This window comes from Mauremys mutica, chromosome 12 (genome assembly GCF_020497125.1).
Source record: "Mauremys mutica isolate MM-2020 ecotype Southern chromosome 12, ASM2049712v1, whole genome shotgun sequence".
Lineage (NCBI taxonomy): Eukaryota > Metazoa > Chordata > Testudines > Geoemydidae > Mauremys > Mauremys mutica.
The window spans coordinates 63,559,836-63,575,808 of NC_059083.1; the positions used below are offsets into that span (position 1 = coordinate 63,559,836).

At 39.0% G+C, this 15,973-nt stretch overlaps 1 protein-coding gene across 4 annotated transcripts in view; it reads left to right on the forward strand.

Annotated features, from left to right (window-relative positions):
- The window catches only part of B3GNTL1 (UDP-GlcNAc:betaGal beta-1,3-N-acetylglucosaminyltransferase like 1), a 329,218-nt gene that overhangs the window by 84,841 nt on the left and 228,404 nt on the right, over positions 1-15,973 (forward strand). For 3 of the 4 annotated variants that reach the window (XM_044983307.1, XM_044983309.1, XR_006572924.1), the window contains exon 6: positions 13,464-13,559. The exons of the other annotated variant lie outside the window; for it this stretch is intronic. In XM_044983307.1, the coding sequence (XP_044839242.1) occupies positions 13,464-13,559 (96 nt within the window). The remainder of the gene's footprint in view (positions 1-13,463; positions 13,560-15,973) is intronic. 4 annotated transcript variants of the gene reach the window in all.

Consider the following 15,973-nt stretch of genomic DNA (forward strand, 5'->3'; position numbering starts at 1 on the left):
ATTTAAAGGTGATTTTTGTGAGAATTTAAGTTCTGTTTGTCTAAAAATGGTTGTCCCATTATTTTAAGCCGTAAACAATTATGAATATGCACTCTTCCCAGTGTACAGTACAGGACTCCCCTAATTTCTTCTATTGCCTCTGCTTAACCATTGAAGTATCAGGTACAAAGCAAATAAACTTTGTAGTACTTACAAAGAGAATCATTCAATTTTTAGCCTCAGACTGGACTTCTTGGTAAATCAGCCTATCCAGGATTTTTAAATGGAAGACAGCAAACTATCTAGGGAGTAACTAAGTACATCTTGTCTGCCTGGACTGGAATTCTGGTTGTCCCAAATGGTCAGATAGGATGTTTCATAGCCTAGCTTTTAGTGGTTAACTTGCCATTTCCATCTCTTTGTGAATCAGCAGTACTTCAGTTAAGTTTTTCTTGTTACACCAAGAAAACATTAAGTAGGGGAAAAAAGCAGTCTGTAAAATCAGAGATAAATTTATCATAGTAACTTCATATATTGGGTTTGCAAATTTTCTGGCAATGGAAAGGCAAAATATATTGAAATTTGCTGAATTACTTCTGAGGAGGCTACTTTGTGTATTTTCTTAAACTTCCTCACAGTGCTTGTTTAATTTTTTAAACAGGAAACCAAATATTGATTTTTTGAATACTTGCAGAGATTGAATTTATGCAGGAGATTTGTGCGGGCAGCAATATTTCATTAAGTGAGAAAGTGACCCTATGTCATATTTAAAAATGTGACTCACATTTTGGTTGACTTTAAATTCATAAGCAGAAAAAATGCAACATGAAAATTCATTGCTAAACTTGCAGCATAATTCATATTCCACAGAATTGTATCATGTCATATTTTGAAAGAAGTCTTTTTTTATCAATTCTCTCTTAGAGCAAAAGGGGAGAAAGAAAACAAATTTAATAGTTGTTTCCCCTCTTCTCCCTTTGCTTTTTGAAATTCACTATGACAGTGTTGAAGCTTAGGGATCAGATTTTCAAAATTACCGAAGTCCCATTTTCAAATCAGGCAGTCAACTTTGTCTGCAAAACTAACTGCTGTGATCACTGAGCAACACAAATAAAAGTCGTTGTGGCTTGCAGTACCATGGTTGCAGCCTGTGGGAAGCAAATCTGAGTTGTGTGTGTTAATTTTATTGTTTTTGAGGGTTTATTTACACTCTAGCAGAGGGAAAACTGAATGGAAGCTGGTATAAATTTCCTAACTTCACAATAAACTAGACATGGTTCCCTGTCTGACATCCATTTGTTTTAGATTTATGGTTGTTATTGTTCCCCCCACACACACATTTCATCGTATTCTGTGGCTTAGTTTGACATGTAGCTGCTAGTATTAACTGTAAAAGTGAGACAGTTTCATTTTGATCCACATTTATTACCTCCAATCAAAAAGTTATTGTTATTAATCTGACACCATCCTTGATAAGAAGAGGGAAAAATTGATTTCCTCTGGCTTTTAAGGGAAAAAAAGCATGAACGAGCAGTAAGGGAGGTCATAGATTCATTTTACCTTTACCAAAGTCAGTGTAGAAGGCCCTGAAGTGCTAAGGGCTTCACCATACTCTGATGATGACTTCACTCCCACTAAGGAAACTCGGTGGAACATGGAGCTGTCTGGTGTTGAGGGGATGGAATTGAGATAAGTTCAGTACATATTACAAAGTTGAGAAGGGAGAGGGATGAATGGCAAATACCTAACAATTTCCCCTCCTGATAGGTTGGTTTTGGTCATGAGCCTGGTATTGTAGTAGGTGGTGATGACAGCAGAGTATTCCAGGGGGCCATTTTCAGCTGGCACCAGAGATACCAAACTTCAAGGAACCTAAAAGTACAAAATAACTTTAAAAACAAATGAATATGCTGAATGACCCTTGCCTCTCACAATTTGAGGTGTTCATCTTAATCTTCTTCAGATAAGAGTTCTTATAATCTGATTTGCAGATCGTAATTAAGCTTGAAAGAATTAGGTTTTTATCAGTAAATGTCCATTTAACCATACACACACAAATGATGAAAAAATATATTAATCTGTAATGATCAAAATTTACAAATAGGTAAAGTAAGAAAAATGCTGCTTTAGAACTTTATTTAGAGTGAAAATCCAGTGTTTCAGACTTGTGAATTAGGATTGTTACAAATAGGCTAGTGAAGAAATAGTAAAAGCAGGTGTGATTTGTTGCTTTAAGGATATTTACTTCATGTATTTTGACATGTGATGTTGAACGATTTGTGTTTTAGGTAAGAGATTTTTCTACCTGATTCTCATTCAGGCACTGTAAATTACATTACACCCACTTTAAGGTCCCTTTCACACTCTGGCAGTGTATATAAAAAAGCCTTAGTGTAAATGACAGCCCCAGGCCCTTTGAGGATCCTGACAGGTATAATGGGGCAATGACAAATGAGAGGGGATTCAGGTAGCAGACTCAAGGCCCAGACATACATTTTAGAGCTGAACAGTTAAATTAACACTCCAAGACACATGTAAGGAAAATGCATCTTGTAAGACGTTGCTAAAATATATCTTGAGTGGTGCTGGTTCTGAAAATGAGAAGAAAGCAGGAAGTTGTGTGTGCAAAGCATTTCTGTCATGTCAGTGCAGAGAGAAGCATGAACATTTCACTTCTTACAAAATATTAACATTGTTATGAATTGGTTGTAATCATAATTCTTCTGAACATTTCCATTCTATTGTATATTGCAAGACATTTGTGAACAAAGAGGCCATACTCAACAACTGCTAGAAGAGGGCCTCATCCTCCCTGATTGAACTAACCTCATTATCTCTAGACTGATTCTTGCCTGCATATTTATACCTGCCTCTGGAAACTTCCACTACATGCATCTGATGAAGTGGGTATTCACCCACGGAAGCTTATGCTCCAATACGTCTGTTAGTCTATAACAGGGGTAGGCAACCTATGGCATGTGTGCTGAAGGCAGCACGCAAGCTGATTTTTCAGTGACACTCACACTGCCCGGATCCTGGCCACTGGTCCGGGGGGCTCTGTATTTTAATTTAATGTTAAATGAAACTTCTTAAACATTTTAAAAAATGTATTTACTTACAACAATAGTTTAGTTATATATTATAGACTTGTAGAAAGAGACATTTTAACGTTTTTAGAAGGTATTACTGGCACGCGACACCTTAAATTAGAGTGAATAAATGAAGACTCTGCACACCACTTCTGAAAGGTTTCCGACCCCTGGTCTATAAGATGCCACAGGATTCTGTCGCTTTTTACAGATCCAGACTAACATGGCTACCCCTCTGATGCTTAATTAGAGTTGTTGGTTGCCTGGCCCCGTTATAAAAAACAAACAAACAAAACACACATACACAAAACTGGACACACCTACTCTGCTGATTTAGTGAAGTGTTAATAGAAATTCCCCCATATAATTTCCTTTGCATTGGAATGATGATAAGAAAGAGCATTTTGTTCTAAGTCTTTGTAGTAGATCCACAAATAACATTTTAACTATTTTAGTTATTAAAGTAGTTATTTTCAGTCATTAAAGTAAATTTAGCTTTTGGAAAAGATGTCATATGAGCAATCATGCAAACAAGTCCTTTATCTGCAGAATGTACAGAGTATGGCCAGTGGCCCTACAAACTTTCCCCCGGTGCCCTGCCAGTATGCTTGATTCGTGATCTAGATTCTAGGGAGACTATCTCTGCAGCTAGTGCAGTCTCCAGGCAACTGCGGAGCCCCATTATATTTCATCAAAGGGGGTTAGACTAGACCAGTCGTTCCCAAACTTGTTCTGCTGCTTATGCAGAGAAAGCCCCTGGCGGGCCGGGCCGGTTTCTGTACCTGCCACGTCCGCAGGTTCGGCCGATCGCTGCTCCCAGTGGCCGCGGTTCGCTGCTCTAGGCCAATGGGAGCTGCTGGAAGCGGTGCGGGCCACTTTGTATAGTGTGGGTGCTGAGGGCCATTGAACCAAACTATAAATCCTATATATGATGGAAATCACTTCAAACCAGGGGTATGGCAGCACCCCTACTTCTAGCACTTTCATGGGTCCCTCATAGTTCTGGTGGCAGAGTCCTACTGGCCACATCTATGTAGTCTTTGGTTTCTCTACTGATTCATCAAAAAGGGTGAACTAATCTGAATTTGCTTGGAGGTGAATTTCACTAGTCTCTGAGCACTCTCTGCCATCATTAATAATGTTGGAGTAACATTGATCCATTTCATATTAATAATATAAATCTGTATTTAGTCATGAATACACTCCAGCCCATGCTAGAGAGGGGAGTAGAGATTTTTCTCCCCAGCAAATACCATGTGAGATGATTTCTAGTATAATTTCATTCATCTCTGAAATCAAGATTTTTGACAGCTTGCTTATGCATTGTGTTTAAATTCTAGTTTTAGAATATAAGAATGGCCATACTGGATCAGACCAAAAGTCCATCTAGCCCAGTATCCTGTCTTTCAACAGTGGCCAATGCCAGGTGTTTCAGAGAGAATGAACAGAACAGGAGTAATCAAATAATCCATCCCCTGTCGGTCATTCTCAGCTTCTGGCAGACAGACGCTAGGGACACTCAGAGCATGGTCTTGCTCCAGCCTCACTAGTAGTCATTGATGCACATATCCTTTTTTTTGAACCCTGTTATAGTCTTGGCCTTCACAACATCCTCTGGCAAAGAGTTCCCCAGGTTCACTGTGCATTGTGTGAAGAAATACTTCCTTTTGTTTGTTTAAAACCTGCGACGATTAATTTCATTTGGTGACCCCTAGTTTTTGTGTTATGAGAAGGAGTAAATAACACTTCCTTATTTACTTTCTCCACACCCGTCATGATTTATAAACCTGTATCGTATCCTGCCTTAGTTGTGTCTTTTCCAAGCTGAAAAGTCCCAGTCTTACTAATTTCTCCTCATATGGAAATCTGTTCCATACCCCTAATCATTTTTGTTGCCCTTTTCTGTACCTTTTCCAATTCCAGTATATCCTTTTTGAGATGGGGCGACTAGATCTGCATGCAGTATTCAAGGTGTGGGCGTACCATGGATTTATATAGAGGCTATATGATATTTTCTGTCTTATTATCTGTCCCTTTCTTAATGATGCCCAACATTCTGTTGGCTTTTTTGACTGCCACTGAACATTGAGTGGATGTTTTCAGTGAACTATCCACAGTGACTCCAAGATCTCTTTCTTGAGTGGTAACAGCTAATTTAGACCCCATAATTTTATATGTATAGTTGGGATTCTGTATTCCAATTTGCATAACTTTGCATTTATCAGTGTGGAATTTCATCTGCCATTTTGTTGCCTAATCACCTAGTTTTTTTTGTTTCACTGTGCTTTTCCTATATGAACTTAATTGCTGGAAGTTAAATTTATTTTGGTTTTTGTAAGATTTCCAGAGACTGCTAAATAGGGTTTATTTTGATTATCTGCTCATCTCCAAGAGATACTACAACTTCTCACTCCTGTTCGCTTACATGGTGCCAGATTGAGCTTGCTAAGTGGAAGTTTACTGATTTTTATGTCAGGATGTGTACCAAGGGAGTCATCTCCTAGGAGATTCTAGAGAGACTCCAGGCTAGCCTGCTGTGGCAAGTGGGGTGTGAGACTACCCCTGCCTGGGTCTAACTGTCCATGTGCATCCAGCTGATACATAAAAAGAACAGGAGTATTTGTGACACCTTAGAGACGAACAAATTTATTTGGGCATAAGCTTTCGTGAGCTACAGCTCACTTCTTCGGATGCATAGAATGGAACACACAGACAGGAGATATTTATACATACAGAGAACATGAAAAGGTGGAAGTATGCATACCAACAGGAAGAGTCTAATCAATTGAGATGAGCTATCATCAGCAGGAGAAAAAAAAACTTTTGAAGCGATAATTGAGATGACCCATAGAAGGTGTGTGGAGAACTTAACATAGGGAAATAGATTCAATTAGTGTAATGACCCAACCATTCCCAGTCTCTGTTTAAACCTAAGTTAATTGTATCTAATTTGCATATTAATTCGAGTTCAGCAGTCTCTCTTTGGAGTCTGTTTTTGAAGTTTTTTTTTTTGTTGCAAACTTGCCACCTTCAAGTCTGTCACTGAGTGGTTAAAGAGGTTGAAGTATTCTCCCACTGGTTTTTGAATGTTATGATTCCTGATGTCTGATTTGTGTCCATTTATTCTTTTGCGTAGAGATTGTCCGGTTTGGCCAATGTACATGGCAGAGGGGCATTGCTGGCACATGATGGCATATATCACGTTGGTATACATACATATATGTTAACAGTTTGTTAGGGCACTTTGAGCTAGTTCCCTTTCAAAGAGGACTAGATCAAAGTGACTTAATGAAGTGTTAACGGGCATCAGCAGGGTCTGTATGAACCGTTAGACCACGGCAGGCTAATACAGGGTAGATTTCCAGCGGTCTATTTGTTTGTGGAGACAAGACTTCTGACTTGGAAGATCTATATTGTGGGCATATAGGACAGTGAAAAGACTGTAAGATAAGCAAGTCCATCCCAGATAGCCTAGGGTATGTTTTGTCTAAATGATTAGAGTAGTAAACTCTCTTTTTAGTATGTTGGAGTTTAAAAAATTCTGATACTATTTTGTGTGTGTATTTGATTTTGAAACAAACATTTTAAAAAAACTGAATGTATCTGAACTCTGAGGCCATGTACTCTCTTTGTGGTTTAATAGTTTCAGATTTTTCTCCATGGACACAATGGAAGCAAAGAAGAAACACAAGTTGAAACAAATGTGTGAAATGGGGAAATTAAGTGATTTATACTGGAAAAGACTGACAGCTGCAAACTGTCACCTCTCCTTTACTTGGCTAAATCTGCAAAATCTGGTTCCCGTTTCTTGTTCCACTTTAGCATTGCAAAGTACAAATATTTAGTTCACAAACTGTGGCATGGGCAGGTTCCTACTAAAAATATGGGCCAAAACTTTCAAGTGACAGTGATTCTGGATGCCTCCATTTTAGGTGCCCAACTTGACAATTTAAAGAGGCTTGATTTTTCAGGGGATGAGTGATCAACGCTTTCTGAAATCAAGGCCTTGAGAAGATTGTCACCAAAAGTTGAAGCACTGTAATCTACTAGTCATTTTTGAAGCTCTTGCCCATGTTTCCGTAAAATGGCAAAGAAACTGTGGACCATTCTTTTGATTTTATAACATTTGTGATGTGTTAGATTTCTTTATGCATAGGGTTGTTTATAAATATTTAAAAATATTGTTATTAAGATGAAATAACTAAATGCCATACTCTGAGGACAGTAAAGTTCAGTATTAAGTTTGTTTTTATATGATTCTGCATGAAAAAATCTTTGAATGCTAGTATTCCATCAAATATATGCCAAGATGCTAATTTCTTATATAGATATTGCATTGCATATGGGACATATTTCTGGTACATGGTGGATGGGAAGGGATGGGAACTCAAACTGAGCCAGAAGGTGAAAGATTGGGCCGAGATAAGCAAGTTACATTGATTAATGAACACAGAATATAAGTATTTTTCAAGCACTTGGTTTGAAAGTTCAGGGAGCTGAAGTGTCATTAACCTTTTCCTCTGTATTTAAGGAAATGAGGTGGCAAAACCTTCCTTCTGCTTCGGACATGCATAGTTTTTTGTTCTAACCTTTCTTCCCAACTTCTTGAAAAAACATATAGGTTCCAGTACCATGAACATCTATCAGTAAGAGAGAGCTGTTAAGGTTTCAGCGGTCTATGTGTCAGGTTGGAGAGAGGATATTTTCTTGGGTTTTTTGGAGGTTTTTATTGGGGTTAGGTTAGAAATGAGAATTGGTTGTTGAAATACTGAGTTATCACCATATCTAAATCTTAAACGTACACACAGGACCTGCTACACTATCTGGTTTATATTTGTTAGTTTACATTTTGTTTTGGATTAACATAAACATATTGCGATAGCATAATGCATGCCCTGTTTTTACAGTCATTTTGTTAGGTGTAGTGCTTTGCTATGGATAAGGTTTAATGACTACCTGCAGCATAGTTTTCTCTTTTCTTTGTTTTTTGTATGTAAGGCTCTAAACTATTCCCGTTCCTCCATCTCTTGCAATTAGAGTAACTCCTCACTTAAAGTCGTCCCGGTTAACTTTGTTTCATTTATACGGTGCTGATCAATTAGAGAACATGCTCATTTAAAGTTGCGCAATGCTCCCTTATAATGATGTTTGGCGGCCACCTGCTTTCTTCACTGCTTGCAGGAAGAGCAGCTCGTTGGAGCTAGCTGGTGGGGGCTTGGAAGCAGGGTGGACCAGCAGCCCCCCATCACCCATCCCCACTCCCATAAGTTCCCTATGCAGCAGCCGCCCAACAGGCTATCAATTGCTGGGCAGTTCAGCTATCCCTCCCCACACTGCCATTTTCTGCTCCTGCCCTTTGCCTTGGAGTTGCTCCTGGGAGCCTCCTGCTTGCTGTGCAGGGGGGAAGGGGGAATAGGGGTGCTAATGTCAGGGTGTCTCTCTCCCCCCTGCTCCTGCCCCCCACTCCTTTACCCCATCTCCACAGAGCAGGGGGGGACACAACAGGGCTCAGGACAGACAGAGCTTACTGGCAGCAGCTGCTGTCTCAACTTGCTGATCTACTTAAAAAGGCAGTGTACTTAGAGTGGGGTCAGCATACTTAAAGGGGCAATATGCGTGTGTCTTTGTCTTTCTATGCCATGCTGCCTCCACTCGTGCTGCCTTGTAGAGTGTGAGGCTACATTAACAACGTTTTAACCCTTGAGGGCTCAGCCAAGTGCTAGTTCATCATTTAGCAGTAAGGCATTCCCTGGGAAATATCCCACCCTCTTCCACCCTCTGACTTCACCACCTCAAGCTTCATAATCATCATCATTTTGTACAGTATTAAATTGTTTAAAACTTAGTGTGTGTGTGTGTGTGTGTGTGTTTATGTATGTGTATATAAATAAATATATACATACTCTCACCCACCCACCCAGTGTGTGTGTGTGTGTGTGTGTATATATAATATATATATATATATAGTCTTTTGTCTGGCGAAAAAAATTCCCTGGAACCTAACCCCCCCTCCCATTTACATTAATTCTTATGGGGAAATTGGATTTGCTTAACATTGTTTCGCTTAAAGTAGCATTTTTCAGGAAGATAACTACAGCGTTAAGCGAGGAGTTAGCAGAACACGTGGCAGAGGATGAATTTCATATTCTGGGGCGGGTCCTGGTACCACCCATCTTGGTATGTAGGTGGGATAAGTTAACAGGGTTCAGAAGCCTGCCTTGGCCTAGATTCCTCAGCCAGACTTTGCCAATCCTTAGAACCATTCCTGAACCAAACTATTTTCAAATGAAAGTTCAAAATGTTCTGTTAAGTACAACTCTCTTGCCCATCAGGAATGAAGTAATTTGCTTTGGCAACTGTCTTTGCTTTGTTACAATAAGAAATAGTGAGCAATTCTTGAAACCTTGTTCTGTTTGTTGGGGGGATAAAGAATATTCTAGGCTAATATGATCCTTTTCATCCAAAAGGATCCAAAACATTTTACGTACCACTGAAATGGAACCAGCATTGGGGTGGGAGGAACGGCAGCAACCAACCATTGTACAGCACCCTGTATAGCAGCGTGGAAAGAAGGGGAAATTTTAGCCAGGGACACAGAGACAAACTTTCATTTTATGAAAAATGACATACATTCAAGAGAAGAGCAAATGGAGCCTCATTTTTAAAGGTTTCAATCTATGATACCTCCCCCACCCCTTCATCTCTCTCTCTCTCTCTCTCTCTCTCTCTCTCTCACACACACACACACACACACACACACACACACACACACACACACACACACACACACACACACACACACACACACTAAAGTTCATGGAACTCATTTTATCTGTCTTGGAAGAATAAAGGGCTGACGCCGTCCTGCTGAGAGTTGAGCCGGTAGTTCTGTGTAGCTTAGGGGTTTACATGTTAACCTCTCACCTTTATCTGAGAGCCTGTACCCAGCAGTGTTCCAGATTTAAGAAGCAGCCTTAAACAGACGGCACATTTGAGTGCTGCTGGTAATGGTCTGGGTGGACTGGAAGCAGTCCAAAGTGGAAATAATAAAAACAAAAAACCTGCCCTGCTCCTCTCTGAGGTTTCAGGCTGGATGGGGGAGATGACCAATTTTTCCTCTAATTGGAAACCAATCTTTTAGAAAACAAGTTTAGGCTCCCATACTAATCTCTCACCTCATGACAGCTGTTCATTAACTTGTATTTGTAGAGCTTAGGGTCAGGGTATTTGTGTATATAAGCTAAGCTTCCTTATCTTTCTGTTATGGAATACCTTTCAGAAAGGCAGGATTGTGTTAGCACAGCACTTTGCATTTTGTCAGCTTTCTTCTGAACTTCCACACACAGTTCTTACAATGCAAGAAAGATAGTCTATCTTGCCTTAATATATACTAGCAAAAGCCTCTGTAAATCATTAGCTTTAAAATAGTTTGTTTAAAAACAACCCCCTCTATAGAAAGATAGTGTGAATGTACTTCTAATCAACTTTTGTGACACATTTAAATATATGGAATGTTAAATACCAAAAAAACTTGGAAGTTAGAAAACTTCCATTCAATATTAATTTACAAAAAATTGGGATTAGCATTATTAAAATATCTAGAAATTGTAGCTTTGGTCCTCAGGACTCTTTATTTGATTGTGATTAAGGGGAAAGCTGACAGGAAGTTTTAAGCTTTATTGTGCTAAGTCAAAAGTAAAGTTGAAAAATAATTCAAATAGTTTATCTGAGCTTCTGGCCTCTCTTTCTGTGGGGTACATAAATCATGATTTTGTTACTTTAAAAAAAAATCGATTCATCACATTCTTCTGTGAATTTTATTAACTGTTGGATGATCGCCAACAGCCCTCTGAAAGTTTTCTGTGATCAACCAGTGTTGATTAGTTAAGATTGGCCAGAAAAATCACATGGTATTATTTCTGTTCTGGCTGTGCACACAAGCAATTCCAACCCAACCACTCGCATGTGTGAATTTAAAGATGTTTACATGAATATAAGAGTACCGAGTATTTAATATGGCATCAGTCCTCAATACGTACAGTTATATTTTGTTCTAGACATATAAAAAGAGAAGCGGCTTAAAAATATTCCCAGACTCAAACAAACAAAATCCTATCATCCCAACTCAATGCTTAGAATTCCTACTACAGCAATGTTGGTATTAATTTCTGGTGCAAATAATGATCACATCCACAGTGACAAGTATGTCAAAATCTGGAAAAGAAATGGTGCAGCAGATGTGGAATGTCAGCAATGTTGTTGGATACATAATTAATTAGTGGGGTAATGAGAACATTTTTGGGGGCTCAGAGGCCTACACAGATTAGTAAACTGAGAGGGCTGTCTGTCTGTCTACTTCTCCAACCTACTTGATTTTGTCAGGTTCTCTCACTGTCTTTATTTGAACAAGGATTTCTAAAGCAAACAATTTAATGATCACATGACATTCAATGGGATACACATTATTGCATGTGAAGATAATAAAAACTAAAAAGTGCCTGTAAAATTCTGCCCTCTACCTGCGCACTCAAAGCAAAATTTTTCTTGATATCAAAGAATTCTGCATACTTAACAAACTCATAGTATGCAACAGAGCTACGTAGTGGGAATCAGAGAAGAGAATGTTGTTCTAATGCTATGGGAATATTATACTTGCTTGAATTAACTGTTATAATTTATTAAAATACAGTATCTAGATTTTTTTTCTATATTGATGCTTTGATTTGCCTTGTTAAATTCACAGAGAATAGCCTCTCATTTAATATAAATCACTCTACATTACAGTATATAGGCAGGGTTAATAGCACAACCTATTATTAAGGTTGCCCAATACTCTCCATTATAAGACTCTCTTTTTGGTTGCCTATAGCTTTGGAAGACTTTAACTGTTTGGGCTGAAAGAGTTTTCTTTGAAAAATTTCAGCCAAAATTATTCAGACACGTCCAAGAATGAGGCTAGGGAAAACTGCATTGTTTTGCTTATGTAAAAAAAATGTCAGTGACTTTTTCTTTGAAAAGCTCAAGTACCCCCATGCACTGGAGCAGGAAGCTGAAATGTAGCAGGGGGTGACCTTTGTGGAAGAGCTATGTCTTTTGCCATCCCTGTGAAAATCCACCTCTATTTGGTCAACTTATAAGTAGGGCCCTGCCAAATTGACAGTCTGCTTTGGTCAATTTCATGTTCATAGGATTTTAAAATTAGTAAATTTCATGATTTCAGCTATTTAAATCTGAAATTTCACGGTGTTGTAATTTTAGGGGTCCTGACTGTTGTGTGGTTATTATAATAACTGCAAGGTTATTGTAGGGGTGCTTGCAGTACTGCTACCCTTATCTCCGCTGCTGCTGGCAGCGGTGCTGCCTTCAGAGCTGGGCAGCTGGAGAGCGGTGGCTGCTGGCTGGGAGCCCCATTCGGAAGGCAGAGCCACCGCCAGCAGCACCACAGAAGTAAGGATGATATGGTATGGTATTGCCATCCTTACTTCTGTACTGCTACTGGTGAGCCACTGCCTTCGGAGCTGGGTGCCCAGCTGATAGTTGCAACTCTCCAGCTGCCCAGATCTGAAGGCAGCACAGAAGTAAGGGTGGCAATGGTGCAACCCCCCCCCCAATAACTTTGTGACCCCCCCCTCAGCTCCCTTTTGGTCAGGACCCCCAATTTGAGAAATGCTGATCTCCCCTGTGAAATCTGTATAGTACAGGGTAAAAGCACATGAAAGACTAGATTTCACGGTCCATGACATGTTTTTCATGGCTGTGAATTTGGTAGGGCCCTATTTATCAGCCTTCGAAAAATCACAGTGTGCACATGCTCAGTAAAGACATCTTAGATTTTAACAGCTATGTTCCCCAAAGATTCTGTCCATATGGTGCAGGACTTTCCTTGCAGTTGCAGTTTTGGGCTGCTGCAAGCCATGCTTGGTCTGGGTACCTGGACTGGGAACATGGAGACTGCCTGTCCTGTGCTCTCCATGACACCCCCGCCCCGGTCCCTGCTCCCCCCGCACCACCCCCGGCCAAGCTCAGGCAGCCTGGAGGAAGAAGCTGCTTGAGTCGAATGCAGAGGGGACAAGAGCTGGACATGGGTGGGTGGGGAATAGATTGGGACAAGGAGCCTGGGAAGGAGAGGGTCTGGAAGCTGAGACTGGGACTGAGAAAAATAGTATGTGTTAACGTAAATTAAAGACTGTATCATAATGCTTACACACATGGGGGATGAATTTAGGTTGCAAGGGAACTGTAATTTTGGCATTTCCTAACTTTTGAGTGCCTGACCTTGCAACCTTAATACTGTGTAATGGAGGGATTTTTGTGTGTAATTATTTAACTTCAGGTGCTTTTACTGATGCTTGAATGTCTAAGGTTTGACAGTTTGTGATTTTTATTTTGCTTTAGATTATAGGTTGCCAAGTCAGGAGAGAGCCATTGGATTCAACTGAACGATATACTCGTTGGATCAATAATCTGACACCTGGACAACTTCTTACACAGGTATTCTTGTTTCAATTGTGATTCAATCTGTGATGCTAAAGCAGTAGACAGAGAGGCTTGTTTAGTTATGTTTTCCCATTCACTAATCATACTTGGAGCTGATCAGGGTTGTTCTTTGAGAAACTAAAGGAAAAAATACTTCAAAAAAACTCCACCAGATATTTGACTGAATGTAAATTATAGAAATATATTATTAAATCTCTTTTAATATACTCATTAAAAGTATATTAGTGCCTGTAATTGGAAAAAATTCCTTTGGAGCGTATGGTTATTGCATAGTGATGACCTTACTCTTGAGAAGGTTGAAGTTATTTCACTTTTCCTTTCCAGTATGCTTCATATTTCTCCTATACGTGTGATAGTTACACTGTGATTAACTTCATACCTTGTCATGTCCTAGTACTTAAATAAAGGGTTTTTTAGCAAACATATTTAAGTAAGAGAAAAAAATCCTCTATCCTGAAGAGATTTTAGTTGTAAACATTACTCCCTGATAATATAAATACACCGCTACCTTGATATAACGCCACCCAATATAACACGAATTTGGATATAACGTGGTAAAGCAGTGCTCCCAGGGGGGTGGGGCTGCGCACTCCGGTCAAGTTCAATATAACACGGTTTCACCTATAACACGGTAAGATTTTTTGGTTCCCAAGGACAGTGTTATATCGAGGTAGAGGTGTAATGTGTGTCTATATATATGTATGTATATATTAGTTAACTTTTGCTGGAGATATTTTAAAAATAGTATTTTTTGAAGGCTTAAACACAGGTTGCATTATCCTTGTTTTTAAGTACAACACATCTTGTGCAACTGAAGACAGCAGACTTGGCTTTAAAAGAGATTGTTTCATTAGGCGGGTGGCCAACACTGAACTAAAAGAGTCTTTGGCAAAAACAAGTTAAACTGTGGAAGAAATCAGTCCAGTCTGTAGAAGAATGTGTGCTGAGTATTATAAGAAGTCTAATGGGTGGTTAGCAAAAGATTGTCTTAGCGTGCATTAAAAAGCACATATTTTGGGCTTGGTTTTTGTGGTATTATAGCAGGAAGACATTTGTTTTTAATTTTGCTAGGTTTAAATGGCTCAAGAGATGAATACACCCTTGTTTGTTAGATTTCATATTGTAAACTCAATTGCATTCCCAACTGCCATAACCCTAAAGACAGACATACAGCGTTTGGAGTGGTAAGCATAACACAAAGAGGAATCCATAGAGCTCCTTTAAGATCTGCAGTGGAAACAGTTGAAATGCACAATAACAGATAATCATAGGTTTGAAATATGAAACAGAGTATTTTATTCTGAAGGACAATAATTTTATTATAAAGAACTACGAAGTAAAATGCCAGTGGTATCGTACATCAGCTTGTCTGAAAAAAAGATGCATGTAGATTGCTCAACTCTGTTTCGGAAGGGATGTGGTTATAGGGGTCATTCATACATGTTTGGTGGTCCTGTCCTGCAATAATAAAATGTTAGCCTCAGATTGTTAATCAAGTAAAAATGGTAAAAGAAAAACAGTTACCAATGGAATATTTGGTGTTGACGTTGGGTTTGGCAGTAGAAGAGGCTTATGGGTTGAGAAATACTGTATGCCTCTGACAGTTCAGCCACGGGATGTATGAACACAACACATAGTTGGAAATGATGGGGAAAAAGGCTCATGGCTTAAGGACTGATTCCACACCCGTTGAAATCTTTCCATGAATTTTGGATTGAATCCTTAATGAATTGGTAAAAAAGTTAAGCCCACTGCAACAGCCCAAGGAGTGTATACAGTACCATCATTTTTTTCAAGGTCTGATTGTGCTGACAGATTTTGTAACTAAATTATGATTATTGAAAATTGTGTCAAATTTCCTTTTATCTCAGGCCCTGATATTGCACCATTGACATGACTGAAATTTTTGCCATTGATTTCAATTAGAGTAAAATTAGGGCCTCAACATTTTCTCTCTTCGTATTGTTTTTGCATGAGTTTATAAGTTGGAAAAAGAAATGGGAAAAGCAAGCCAGCTCTTTTCTAATATTCACAGTATGATTCTGTTATTTATTATGGGATTTAATTTGTTATGCATGCCTTGTCTGTCTTTTGTTTTTATTTTCTTTGAAAAAGTAAATAAACTTCAAGAAAATTATAGTTTCACTTCTGGGCCTTTAGTAAGAGTTTTGTTGAATCTCTGAGATGAGCAATCCCTCAGGGAATTCAGGAAAATTGGCTTTAATTTACAGTATATTGTCTCCAGCAGTTTCCTATACTGAGGGGCTCTTTTCATCTGTGTCTGCGCTCAGTGCTCAGCACTTTTCAGCTGTTTCCGCTACACTACTGTATTTTATGGAGATGAACTAATTGGGCCATATATTGGGAAATTAAACCACTGAACTGCAAAGTGAAGGTCCATGCTGTCA